We start from the raw sequence: 13,782 nt of genomic DNA, 5'->3' as shown, positions 1-13,782 counted from the left end.
AGGGGAGAGAAGGTCACCGAACGTGACACCGTTTGGGGACAACTAGGTGGAACATGCGAATGTGGTGTTAATAGCTTGGAAAAGGGCAGAGCCGTGAGATGAGTTGCAGTGGGGTTAACACTGACAGTTGCTGACAATATCTACAATTGTTATTGCCACTTGGTGGAAACTGTGGTCCCGGGGGAGGGTTTGACACGAAATGCCGTTGTCAGTCTATGGTATCTCTTCACTCACCAGTGTCCCGCTCCCATAATTCAATTCGGCTCAGACAATCAATGGTACATCAGTTTCACTGAGCGATAGCATCCTCTTCACACTGGGTTTTAACTCACAGGTCTGCTATCCCCAGTCATGCGCTTAAAATAAATAAGAAACCTGTGTGCCTCCGTGATGCACATGAATCAAAAGGGCAGTCTATCAAACTATGACCTCCTTCATTATACATCGAGAAGCTTTTCACCTTCCAGTACATTTTTTTATTTTACCTTTATTTAACTAGGCAAGTCAGTAAGAACAAATTCTTATTTTCAATGATGGCCTAGGAACAGTGGGTTAACTGGCTTGTTCAGGGGCTGAACAACAGATTTGTACTTTGTCAGCTCGGGGGTTTGACCTTGCGGTTACAAGTCCACCGCTCTAACCACTAGGCTACGCTGCCGTATGGTACCTCAAATGTATGGCTGAAAGCCCAAATTTTCTCTCTGGATATTCGTGCCTTAGTTTAGTAGCTGCTGTCACCTTAAATGTCATGTGACCTCCCTTCTCTTTCCAGCCCAACATTGGACGCCTTGGCTTTCCTCACGGACCATCAGATGAGAAGGTGGCAGTCGTTGCCGTGGACGACTGCGACATCGCCATGGCGATTCGCTTTGGTGGCCAGATCGGCAACTACTCTTGTGCCGCTCAGGGCATGCAGACAGGACAGAAGAAGTGAGTGCAGAGTCTCAACGGGTTTATCCAGCCCCACCTGTCAAGCCAAGCTTAGCTTTTCACCCATCATGCCACCCTGCACTGCAAGTAGAAAGTTGTGACAGCAATTGCCATTTGTTTTTCCTATACAGCAGACATAAAAACCTACATCTGTATAAGTATTTTTTAAACTTGTTTAAAAACATATTTATTCTTATGCAAATGTTTTTTATTCAAATGTAAGTCTGTCCCCTGCTTTGGACAAGTTTGTATATCACAAGACTTCCCAATAGAGAGCAATTTATTATATGGCTGTGGTGCATTTTTCACAACTTGTGTTGAGTGTCAGTTACGCCAGCATAGGTCACACTAAACAGTAAAGGTTTTAATGCAAAGGGTTAAGTAGTTGTAAGTGGCTTGACCAGCCTCTCTCTCTCTCTCTCTGCGTTTGGTTTTGTGTGTTTATTTTGTGTGGCGGCATAATGTTACAATACGATGTTACAATGTTCATTTCAATGTTCTAGTGTGGCTGGTGCACTGCAGTGTCACTCAAATCCCGCTCATACCCAATGTCCTTGACTCTGGATCCAGAATCATACACAAGGTGATAGTTGTTCTATGTTGTCCATCGCTAGGTCCCTGGACCTCACCGGTCCCCTACTCCTGGGTGGCGTTCCAAACCTGCCGGAGGATTTCCCTGTCCGGAACCGAGACTTTGTGGGCTGCATGAGAGACCTAACCATAGACAGCAAGACTGTGGACATGGCCAGTTTTGTGGCAAACAACGGCACGGCCGCAGGTCTGTGCTATTCCTCACATGTGTGACATAATATTGATGTTTCAACATCTTTTTTTTCATTTTTTTTTTTTTTTTTTTGCCTTTATTGATGCCTCTGATTATTACATGCCTGTATTCAGGGTGCACAGCGAAGAAGGACTTCTGCACTGAAAGTGTGTGTCTGAACGGAGGAATGTGTGTGAACAAGTGGAGCACGTACTCCTGTGGCTGTCCCCTAGGCTACGGAGGGAAGAACTGTGAACAAGGTAATTGATTTTAGGGAAAGTGCGTGTTTTGGATATATATTGTTTTTTTGGGGGGGGGGGGGGGAATTCCCTATACGCGTGTGTATGCATGTGCCCTGTGAGTATGTGTTTTACTGTGTGTCTCATCATTAATTGAGTTCAAAATGAAATGTCGCAGCCACGCTCCACAAGGCTAGCGGTGAGGAAACAGACAGTAGAGGTCAAGGTGGCCAAGTTTCCTGTCAATCTCGACATTCCTACATTCCACACACACACTGACCCTAACACTGGCCATGTTGGAATACTGCATTCTTCTGTCCCGGCCGGCTTGAGGTAATCACAGATCTCAATTGGCCTGATTGATAGAAGTAACTATCCTCAAGGAAACAAGGATGGAAGGAAGGAAGGAAGGATGCATTTCAAATGACTGTATTTACACTTGGTCCAGGGCCACACCACATCTCATTGGTGAACTGATTATTACCCAGAAGCATATGGGGCAGTGGTACAGTTCTATTTTAGCGCCTGGCTACGCAGACACGTGCGAGCAGTGTGGGTACAGCGATTGAATAACATGTATGTATACATTTATTTTTGCAAAGCTCGCACACGCGACGAGAGCGCTCGTGGTCAGAACGTAAGGCACACTGTGAGCCAATGCTTTCCACTTTTCTGACGCAAATCCCGTTAGCAGGAAAAGGAAATCACATCTCTGATGGCTTTTAAGTTTTCGGAAAGCTTCGTTTGGCCTAATTCATAGAAGTACCTCAAAAAGGGCACAGTGGGTGTTAAACACTGTTGTAACCCGGGTTTGCCTCTATATGTCTCAGGCTTTAAAATACAGCTAATTACTGAGTGTTGGGTGTTTCTCAATCCCAACTAAATCTGTGTTCTTATGAGACTGATACTGATGATTTGCGTGTATGTACAGCATGTGTAATGAACAATAGCATGAATGTGAATCACACCCATATTAATCCCCATTTAAGCACACACACGCACACAGTATTAATCACCATTTCCTGTAGAAGCTGTGGTTGTAGGGGAAGCAATAAACAAGTACAGACTCTATCCACAACTTTTACTTCTGAGCTCATCCTCTACAAGACCAAACACACAGAATAGCTACCTGTATGGTAATGATAGCCCCCTGGATATGTTACAATGGCTTTGTGGTCAGGGTTTATCCAGATTTTTTGGAACAAGGCCTAGAACGGGCCTAGTCATTCTGGCCTCTCATGTGCTATTACCGATGTCCTTTTGTGATTTAAGTCAAAATTGTACTTGTATTCTTCTTAATCTATTTGGTTCTCCAACTGAAGTCTCCCTATCTGTTCACCCTTCCTCCAGTCATGCCCTCCCCTCAGCACTTTGACGGCCAAGCCCTGGTGTGGTGGCGCGAGCCAGAGGTAACCATCGCCGTGCCCTGGTACATGGGTCTGATGTTCAGGACCAGGCAGAGCTCTGGCACCCTGCTGCAGGCCAACGCTGGAGACTTCTCCAAGATACACATCCTGGTGAGTGGAGCGGGGCAGTACAGAGTCCATACAGTGCCTCCATGTTGTCAAAGTAAAAGGCCAAGCTAATGCCCTAGTGACGTTAAGCTAATATGCTGCCGTTAAATGACTAAACATCGTGTTCTCTCTCTCTCGTTCTCACTTTTCTGCCCTGATTTTCTCTCCTGCCATCCTGTCTCTCTCTTTCTCTCTCTCTCTCTCTCGGTTCTTTGCCTTCCATCTGTTTTTTCCCCCTCCGCCATCTCCCTCTCTCCCTGACTCCAGATCAGCGGCAAACACGTGCGTTTCCAGGTGTTCCTGGGGGTGAAGCGGGTGGCCCTGCTGGACTTCCCTCAGGTCAGGGTGAACGACGGGGAGTGGCACCACGTCCTGGTGGAGCTGAAGAGTATCAAAGACGGGAAGGACATCAAATACATGGCCCTGGTGTCACTAAACTACGGCATGTTCCAGGTACTCGCTGACTGACTGGCTGCATGGTATTTGTGTGTAGTTTCCTGTTCTGTACTCGTTTGTGAATTGAATGTGTGTATTACCAAGTGTAATATGATACACACTACACGTGGTCTCTGTGGTAGTGTTTTATGGGTGGGTGCCTTTCACAGAGGTCAGTGGAGATAGGCAACGAGCTGCCAGGCCTGAGGCTGAGGAGTCTGTTTGTGGGGGGCCTGATGAAGAAGGATGGGACGGTCCAGAACGGACTCAAGGGCTGCATGCAGGTGAGCCTCACACCATTTGTCTATGATATACTCATTTTTGGAAAGCAAAATCGTTCTACGACAATACAACCCTGATGGTCCTTCCCTCTCCTGCGTCCCTCTCCTGCGTCCCTCTCCTGCGTCCCTCTCCTGCGTCCCTCTCCTGCGTTGCCAGGGCGTTCGGATGGGCGAGACTTCCACCAACCTGGCTAATATTAACATGCGTCAGGGTCAGAAGATCCGGGTGGAGGAGGGTTGTAAGGTGGCTAACCCCTGCACCGCTAGCGCCTGCCCCGAGCACAGCCGCTGCACTGACAACTGGAGCTCACACACCTGTGTGTGCCACCCCGGTAAGCCCCCCCCCCCCCCCCCCCCCCCCCCCCCCCCCCCGGACAAGACCCTTTTCACTACCATTCAAAAATACCTTTAGAAAGCTGAGGCAAGCACACACATTTTCATCAGGAAATGTACCTATTCATGCCCCCTCCTCCCCCAGGATACTTTGGGAGTGACTGTGTGGACGCTTGCCTCCTGAACCCCTGTCAGCATGTGTCCACCTGCGTCCACCAGCCCAGCTCCCCCCATGGCTACGGTTGCCAGTGTGGCCACAATTCCTACGGGCAGTACTGCCAGAACAAGTGAGATTTGATTTTGATTTGATTTGATTACTGAGATCCCTAGAAACTGATCTAAGGCCAGTTTCGTTTTTTTTGTTTAGGGATTTTCTTAGTTTCCGTTTTTTTAACTCGCCTTGAGATGTGAATTGGTGCTGGTTCTGCTGTTTGTGCCATGTTCTTGAAGCGGTTCACATAGTTTCCAAGCTTATCGCAGTAACTCCACTTAACCCCTACTGTACCACTCAGCACCTTCCATCAACATCTGCAGTAATCTGGTTTTGTTAATTGTTGCCCCTTGGCTTTGGTATTGGTTGGTGTCAAACAGCTTTATAGAAAGTTTTGGCATTGGCTTAGCATTCCAAGTCCCTTGTGATTTGCTCACGGTTTCCATTCATCCGTCCATACTTGCTATGATAAGCTGGGTTCTAAGGGGAATAACACCTTGTTCTGTTGTTCTCCAGAGCCAACCTACCCTGTGCTCGCGGCTGGTGGGGGAACCCTATCTGTGGCCCATGTAGCTGTGATGTCAGCAAAGGGTTCTACCGAGACTGCAACAAGACCACTGGGGAGTGCCGCTGTAAGGTACTGAAAAGTGTTTAACATACTCAGTCGCTTCTGTCAAAGTCCAATTTGGGCATGTTGGCTAGCTATCCCCATTTCCTCCTGAGTTGTATGCTTAGTTTATGCTCTCTCCTGCCCTCAGGATAACTACTACCGGCCCAGGGGAAGGGACACCTGCTACCCCTGCGAGTGTTTCCAGCTCGGCGCCATGTCACGCTCCTGCCACCCCCACACGGGCCAGTGTCAGTGCAGGACGGGCGTGATCGGGCGCCAGTGCAACCGTTGTGACAACCCCTTCGCTGAGGTCACCTCCAGCGGGTGCGTGGGTAAGGCAACCTAGGACCTGGAAGCTCTTGTAGCATCTCACTAACTCATTCATTCAATTTCCGATCTAAGATAGTTTCTGCTTGGTTGTTCTCTTTTCACTAGTTGTGTATGAGGGCTGTCCCAAAGCCTTTGATGCAGGGATCTGGTGGCCAACGACCCAGTTTGGACAACCCGCTGCAATGAAGTGTCCCATGGGATCCACTGGTAAGCACAACAAGCCTTTTCAGAATGTGAAAAATGTATTGGAATTACATAGACTTCACTGGAATTTTTCCAGACTTTATAATGTTTATACTGTTGTTGTTGTTGTTGTTGATTTCCTCACCGTGTCAGCCGAGAGGCAAGAGGTCAACAGAGAATCTTCACGATCGGTCCTCTTCCTTACCCTTCTCTCCCCCCCCTTTCTTTCTCCTCCCCTCCATCCCTGTTTCACCCTCGCTCCTCCCCATTAGGCACGGCCATCCGCCACTGCAGCGACGAGAATGGCTGGCTGCCTCCCGATCTCTTCAATTGCACCTCTCTCACCTTCTCTCAGCTGAAAATAGAGGTATGCCTTGGTTTAACCTTTTATTCAAACCGGGAAGTCCCATTGAGATTAAAACCCTCCTTTACCATCGAGACACCTGTCTGACGTCTCCCTGACCTCTCACCTTCAGGACGAGGAGCTGCATCTCAACAGCTCCAGGATGGACGGAGAGAGGTCAAAGGGCATGGCCAGCAGGCTGCGGAGCGCCACCAACCGCACTGCGGCCCTCCAGGGCAACGACGTGAAGACGGCCTACAGCGTGCTGACCCGCCTGCTGCAGTACGAGAGCCAGCAGCTGGGCTTCGACATGGCCGCCACAAGAGACGTCCACTTCCATGAGGTGGGCCGCTAGAAACAGGCTTCAACTAGTGTTGAATACGCAAGTGCCATGTAGTGCACTTCCTCAACTCTCAAAATTATGTTGGAGGTGAAATAAGAAGGTAGACAGGATTAGCGATTCTTTGGCATCTCTTTTCGTTGACATCAGGAACTCATATGAACTCATAGAAATATACCCTGACATGCCTTCAAGCTCTCTGTCATACTACATCCACCCCAATTTCCTCTCACAGCACAGTTTCGGGAGACTCGCTCAGCGTTGAAAGAATGACCCACATTGTTCGTTAAATAGCTCAACTGCTTATGGATCCTGTTAGCTTTAAGTAACTAATAGATTCCCCAAATCCTGCTTATAGCTGGTACCGGTTTCCTAAGAGCCTGTTTCCCCGGTTGGATATTTCTCCCCCTATAGGGAATGTGATCCGGAGCCTATTATGTGGAAGTAATACAGTGCAATGATTAGCATGTTCTCTATGAGCTTTATTAAGGCCATGACCATGCTGGGCGCTAACGGCTAACTGTGTGCATTCTTGGCACCAGCCCCAGCGCTTTAGGGTGTGTTAGATACCAGAAGGTGCAGCTGGAACGGTTTAGGGGGTCAAGGACCAATCAGAGTGGAGTTTATTGAGTGATTGGACCAATGGGCGACTTGGGAGTAGTAGTTCCCCAGGGGTGGTTGGGCGTGGGGCCAGATTGCACAGGTGATGTTATGAGATGATGTCTGTATCGTGACCCCCCCTTCCTGTATAGGGCAGCTCGCCTTTCCTTCTTTTGTTTTCTTTCGTCCTTTCTCTCTGTTCTGTTGGCATTGATTTCACATGCTTCATTTGGGATATATGATACAGATTATGGATTATGTTTGTTGTTGATGTATGCGGGAATGATACCATACTAATCGGTATGGCACGGTATGACATTGGTGAATGCAGAGTATTGCATAGTATAGATATGCCGTAGGTGGATGACACGTGTGTAAATATTCTAGAACATGGTCCGAGCGGGCAGTGCCATCCTGGACCCTGCTAACAAGGGGCACTGGGAGCAGATCCAGCGTTTCGAAGATGGCACGGCCCTACTTCTGCATAGCTTTGAGGAGTACGCCCAAACCCTGGCCCAAAACATGAGGAAGACCTACCTGAAACCCTTCACTGTTGTCACGGAAAACATGAGTGAGTCCACCTGCAATTCAACGACACAATTATTTTCTTGCGGTAACCTGATTTGCATGGCTAATTCATGCAAAGTGATGTTACATAGCCTAAAATAGCCTACTGTACCACCAATACCCCTTGGTGTGTGACAAGCATAATTAACAACCTCTCTCTCTCTCTCTCTCTCTCTCTCTCTCTCTCTCTCTCTCTCTTTCTCTCTCTCTCTCTCTCTGTGCTCACAGTTGTTTCTGCGGATTACTTGGACTCGTCCAATCCAGAACAGGCAAACATCCCGCGTTTCCAAGAGATCCAGGCCTATCCAAAAGAGATGGAGTCCTCCGTCCGCTTCCCAGAGTTCCCAACACAGCACGAGCAGCCGGTGGGGGTTAAAGGTGGGCTTAAAGGGGTGGATACGGCATGGACTTTTTGGGTTTCACCATGCAGCCTTCATAACGTAATAGTCCATGAATTAAGTCTAAGCTGTTGCACTCCATCAACCGTTTGTCAAGTTCTTCAACCAGTCTTGGTAGTGTTTTTTTTATATGTGTGTGTGATTGATTGATTTCATTCATTCATTTTTTGTCATAATATCATTACAGCAGTCTCCACGGCACCAGCCAGAGACTCAACAGCCACAGACGACCCCATAGCAACAGCCACAGACGCCTCTCCTGTCCAGACTGAGTCCACTGACTCCTCCACTGTCGGTCACCAGGCGTCTGCCAAGAAGAAGCGTCACGCTGAGGTCCCAGGCCCTCTCCCTGTTGCCGTGGTGATCATCTATAGGACCCTGGGACAGCTCCTGCCTGAAAACTACGACATTGATCGTAGGAGCCTGAGGTACTTCTTACATTTCCTCCTCAGTCTTACCACATAAAACACGTTGGTTGTCTTTAAAATATGCTGTCTAGTGTATAATTCAAAGATCTTACACAGTGCCGTGTGTACGACATGCGACGCGCTTCGCCGCACACAGAACACATAAACAACTGTTCTCTCCTTGACAGTTCCCCTGTATAGAATGTGTGCGCGTTTGTGCAGTTGTGTGTGTGTACAAGGAGGTTCAAGTCTATCATGCTTTTAGTGCTGTTAGTCAAATCAAATCGAACTTTGTCACATGCGCCAAATACAAGTGTAGACCTTACCGTGAAAAGCTTACTTGCAAGCCCTTAACCAACAGTGCAGTTCCAAAAAATATATTTACCAAGTAGACTAAAGTAAAAAAATATATAATAATAAAAAGTAACACAATAAAATAACAATAATGAGGCTGTATACAGGGTGTACCGGTACCGAGTCAGTGTGTGTGGGTTAGTTGAGGTAATTTGTACATGTAGGTAGGGGTGAAGTGACTATGCATAGATAATAAACAGTGAGTGGCAGCAGTGTACAAAAGGGAGGGGGAGGGGGTGTTACTGTGTGTCCTTTTGTTTTGGACTAGTTTTCATTGTGGTAGATGTTTTTACTGCTGTGGTCCTGCCTCACAGTTGTAACCAGAACCTTACGGTAAGTCATTCTCGATAAGAATGTATTTTGGAATACTACAGTCAATGTAAACACACATGTCACCTGTGTGTGTGTGTGTGTGTGTGTGTGTGTGTGTGTGTGTGTGTGTGTGTGTGTGTGTGTGTGTGTGTGTGTGTGTGTGTGTGTGTGTGTGTGTGTGTGTGTGTGTGTGTGTGTTTAGACTCCCCAACCGGCCCATCATCAACACCCCAATTGTGAGCACGGTGGTTCACAGTGAGAGGGTACCCTTCACCATTCCTCATGCACAACCCATCACCCTGGAATATAGACTACTGGAGACAGAGGAGAGGACCAAACCTGTCTGTGTCTACTGGAATCATTCCATCGCGTAAGGATGAGTATACCTATCAATACTCTTATTTATAAAGTGGTTCCTCAATTAGAAGTTTTAACACTTCGAGGTCATTTGTGTAGTTTAGTATGGTACCCTGCGTTACTGCTTCATTGCTCCAGACCACCACAAGGGGGAGTTAGAGCACTGATGATGCTTTTGGGTCCCTAGGTACTAAATGTGTCTCTATCTGACAATGAACGGGCGATATAAACCTAAATAGAAAATTGTGCACGGACTTCGAAATTGAATTTCAATGAACTGAATGATGAGGATGAAGAAGGTGATTGAATTTAGAACAATGTTTTAAGAATTGCTATTCCTCTGTCCTGTAGCGCACACCCATAAAAAATACACTTGTTTTTTTGGGGGGGGTGTCAGAAGAAACTGTAGCTGGACTGTTAGCATATTCCTTACTAAAACAGTTGTTACACAAAGGTTTCTATATCTAAGAGAATTGATAATGTTCAATTATATTCCATGATATTCTTTAGATGTATGTGTTGACTCAATATAAATATACTGCTCAAAAAAATAATGGGAACACTTAAACAACACAATGTAACTCCAAATCAATCACACTTCTGTGAAATCAAACTGTCCACTTACGAAGCAACACCGATTGACAATACATTTCACATGCTGTTGTGCAAATGGAATAGACAACAGGTGGAAATTATAGGCAATTAGCAAGACACCCCCAATAAAGGAGTGGTTCTGCAGGTGGTGACCACAGACCACTTCTCAGTTCCTATCCTTCCTGGCTGATGTTTTGGTCACTTTTGAATGCTGGCGGTGCTTTCACTCTAGTGGTAGCATGAGACGGAGTCTACAACCCACACAAGTGGCTCAGGTAGTGCAGCTCATCCAGGATGGCACATCAATGCGAGCTGTGGCAAGAAGGTTTGCTGTATCTGTCAGCGTAGTGTCCAGAGCATGGAGGTGCTACCAGGAGACAGGCCAGTACATTAGGAGATGTGGAGGAGGCCGTAGGAGGGCAACAACCCAGCAGCAGGACCGCTACCTCCGCCTTTGTGCAAGGAGGAGCAGGAGGAGCACTGCCAGAGCCCTGCAAAATGACCTTCAGCAGGCCACAAATGTGCATGTGTCTGCTCAAACGGTCAGAAACAGACTCCATGAGGGTGGTATGAGGGCCCGACATCCACAGGTGGGGGTTGTGCTTACATCAAAACACAGTGCAGGACGTTTGGCATTTGCCAGAGAACACCAAGATTGGCAGATTCGCCACTGTGCTCTTCACAGATGAAAGCAGGTTGCACCACAGACTGTCCAGGAGTTGGCGGATGCTTTAGTCCAGGTCTGGGAGGAGATCCCTCAGGAGACCATCCGCCACCTCATCAGGAGCATGCCCAGGCGTTGTAGGGAGGTCATACAGGCACGTGGAAGCCACACACACTACTGAGCCTCATTTTGACTTGTTTTAAGGACATTACATCAAAGTTGGATCAGCCTGTAGTGTGGTTTTCCACTTTAATTTTGAGTGTGACTCCAAATCCAGACCTCCATGGGTTGATAAATTTGCTTTCCATTGATCATTTTTGTGTGATTTCGTTGTCGGCACATTTAACTATGTAAAGTATTTAATAAGAATATTTCATTCATTCAGATCTAGGATGTGTTATTTTAGTGTTCCCTTTGTTTTTGTTGAGCAGTGTATAAGCAAGTTATGTCTGCTAAGTAATCAAGTTGATGGCGCAGTCATATTGCGGCACCTAGATAAAACTGAGTGACTCACTCCTTCATGGCTTTGGATCAAAATAAATAAGTAGCAACAGTCTTTCTGATAGACTTTAATAAATAAATGTTTTGGTTATCCTGACCTGGATGCCATGTAGTTTATTCTCTAAAAGTACAGATATTACCATGGTCTCTTGCGCATGTCATTTTCCAGATTTGCCCTAACCTAAAATGCCCCTTAGATATTCATTTAGAATCCTCCAATCCTCTAAATGTAATTATTAGCCAAGAGCCATGTAGATTGCAAAATAGTTGGGAAGAGATTTTCGATGGCACATGGTTTATGAATTGACACGCAATTTTCCGTTCCTCCTGAAATCGCAACAGTCAAATGCGTTCTCTCCGTCGCCCACACGCACTTTAAACATTTGGATAATAAAGCGTTTGAAGGCTGACATTGGTTGTTTTTATGCATTCGTGAATTAAAGCGCTCTAGCTGACACGCTGTGGTTCGTCTGATGAAGGTGCACATGGGCCTATTTATATAATGAATATGAATTCGGAAGGCAGAAATGATTAAATATTAAAGCATTAGACCTCTCACTGAAGGTGCCAGTCATACAAAGTTAAACTTAAATCCGAACTGGTTGGAGATAAGAGTACATGGCCATAAAGCCTAGATCATTTTTCAAGTTGTTCAAACATTCATAGATGACCAGCAGGGTCAATAATATAAACAGTGGTTATAGGAGGGTGCAAACCGGTAAGCACCTTGGGAGTAAATGCCAGTTGGCTTTTCATAGCCAAGGATTGAGAGAGAGAGAGAGAGAGAGAGATCAAGTGAATTAAGCTACATTTCTTAAAATCAATCCCATATACCATGTTCTTGCAAAAAAAGGTTTTCAATTCTCTAGCACAGCCAATATTAAATACTGTTAAATGCTTCTCAAAGATGCCCCCTGGTGGTCAAACTAGCACTAACTAGCATTAATGGCAACAATGGCTGACAATGAAAGCTTGCAAGGTGTCCTGCAGTACAACGCAACTTTTACTGGAAGAACCACTGTACCATAGGTTTTACAATTGAGTTTAGCTAGATTCTGTTGAAAAATGGAGAAAAAAAATCATTATTTTGTGTCCAGGGTTCAAGGAACGGGAGGCTGGTCTGCCAAGGGGTGTGAGCTGGTGTTCAGGAACAGCACTCACATCAGCTGCCAGTGCAGTCACATGTCCAGCTCTGCTGTGCTCATGGACATCTCCAAAAGAGAGGTACTGCCCTGAGCCCTCTACCCCACACACTAGGTCAGCTTTAATGTTATTCTTTTATAACTTGGATTATTTGATCTGACCTCCTATTCTGTGTTTACCTCCTCAGCATGGGGAGGTCCTACCCCTGAAGATCATCACCTACACCACTGTGTCAGCATCGCTATTGGCCCTCCTCATCACCTTCCTCCTCCTGGCCATCCTCCGGAAGCTCCGCTCCAACCTCCACAGCATCCACAAAAACCTGGTGGTGTCCATCTTCCTCTCTGAGCTCGTCTTCCTCTTCGGAATCAACCAGACTGAGAATGTGGTGAGGGCCTAGCACGTGACCCTGAGGCACATCCCAAAAAACACTCTCTTTGTCTTATTTCTTTATTATAGACTCTCCACTTATTGATATACCTGCAGGATAAAATGTAGTCTCTACTGTAAATATATTGGTTTACAGCATTGTGTGGAGGGGAACTCCAAGAGGAAGGCTACAGAGCTAGCCTTGGGTCTCCTCTCCCCTCCACAACTTTGAAATGCATTTGTCTTTTAATGGTAGTGAGTTGTGACTGTATTGGCTGTGCCTGATCATCTTAGTGGCTTTATCTTGGATAATAATAGTTCTGTTTCTGTCTGGCAATGTGTGGAGTTGGCCTTAGCGATCGCATTGTGTTCTGTTGTTATAGATTAGAAGTTACTGAACCCGACTTATTTCACAGAGGGCCCAACAGACATTTGGCACAAATTTATTTTAAAACGGGGGCTTTAATCATCTTTCCCAACCTCTCTGTCCCTCAGTTCACGTGTACAGTGGTAGCCATCCAGCTGCACTACTCCTACATGTGTACATTTGCCTGGATGTTCGTGGAGGGACTTCACATCTACCGCATGCTGACTGAGGTCCGCAACATCAACCATGGCCACATGAGATTCTACTATGCCATTGGCTGGGGCATTCCTGCCATTATCACCAGTGAGTGAGACGCATACACTCTCTCTCTCACACACACTCCCCACCGACACACACACACACAGACAGACACACAGACACGCATGCAAACAAATACATTCCCGCTCATTTTATGCACACAAAGACAGAGGGGGACACAGATGCATGGAAAAAACATACCGAACGTAACCACACCCCTGGACTTTTCCCACATTGTTGTGTTACAGCCTGAATTTAAAAGGGGTTACATTGAGATGTTGTGTCACTGGCCTACACACAATACCCCATAACGTCAAAGTGGAATTATGTTTCATTAGACATTTTTTACAAATGAATTAAAAATGAAAGCCTGAAATGT

At 46.4% G+C, this 13,782-nt stretch overlaps 1 protein-coding gene across 1 annotated transcript in view; it reads left to right on the top strand.

Moving 5' to 3' along the window:
* LOC139369548 (cadherin EGF LAG seven-pass G-type receptor 1-like) overlaps positions 1–13,782 on the top strand; it is an 83,453-nt gene that overhangs the window by 60,733 nt on the left and 8,938 nt on the right. The window contains exons 6-25 of the mRNA XM_071108797.1: positions 773–930; positions 1,545–1,708; positions 1,828–1,953; positions 3,283–3,449; positions 3,714–3,899; positions 4,052–4,165; positions 4,320–4,494; positions 4,641–4,782; positions 5,223–5,343; positions 5,465–5,648; positions 5,752–5,853; positions 6,102–6,196; positions 6,306–6,515; positions 7,500–7,683; positions 7,908–8,057; positions 8,265–8,505; positions 9,353–9,520; positions 12,364–12,490; positions 12,597–12,797; positions 13,274–13,448. Coding sequence (XP_070964898.1) covers positions 773–930; positions 1,545–1,708; positions 1,828–1,953; positions 3,283–3,449; positions 3,714–3,899; positions 4,052–4,165; positions 4,320–4,494; positions 4,641–4,782; positions 5,223–5,343; positions 5,465–5,648; positions 5,752–5,853; positions 6,102–6,196; positions 6,306–6,515; positions 7,500–7,683; positions 7,908–8,057; positions 8,265–8,505; positions 9,353–9,520; positions 12,364–12,490; positions 12,597–12,797; positions 13,274–13,448 — 3,190 coding nt within the window. The remainder of the gene's footprint in view (positions 1–772; positions 931–1,544; positions 1,709–1,827; positions 1,954–3,282; positions 3,450–3,713; positions 3,900–4,051; positions 4,166–4,319; positions 4,495–4,640; positions 4,783–5,222; positions 5,344–5,464; positions 5,649–5,751; positions 5,854–6,101; positions 6,197–6,305; positions 6,516–7,499; positions 7,684–7,907; positions 8,058–8,264; positions 8,506–9,352; positions 9,521–12,363; positions 12,491–12,596; positions 12,798–13,273; positions 13,449–13,782) is intronic.

Source organism: Oncorhynchus clarkii, chromosome 2 (genome assembly GCF_045791955.1).
Source record: "Oncorhynchus clarkii lewisi isolate Uvic-CL-2024 chromosome 2, UVic_Ocla_1.0, whole genome shotgun sequence".
Lineage (NCBI taxonomy): Eukaryota > Metazoa > Chordata > Actinopteri > Salmoniformes > Salmonidae > Oncorhynchus > Oncorhynchus clarkii.
This window is presented reverse-complemented; position numbering and strand designations above follow the sequence as displayed.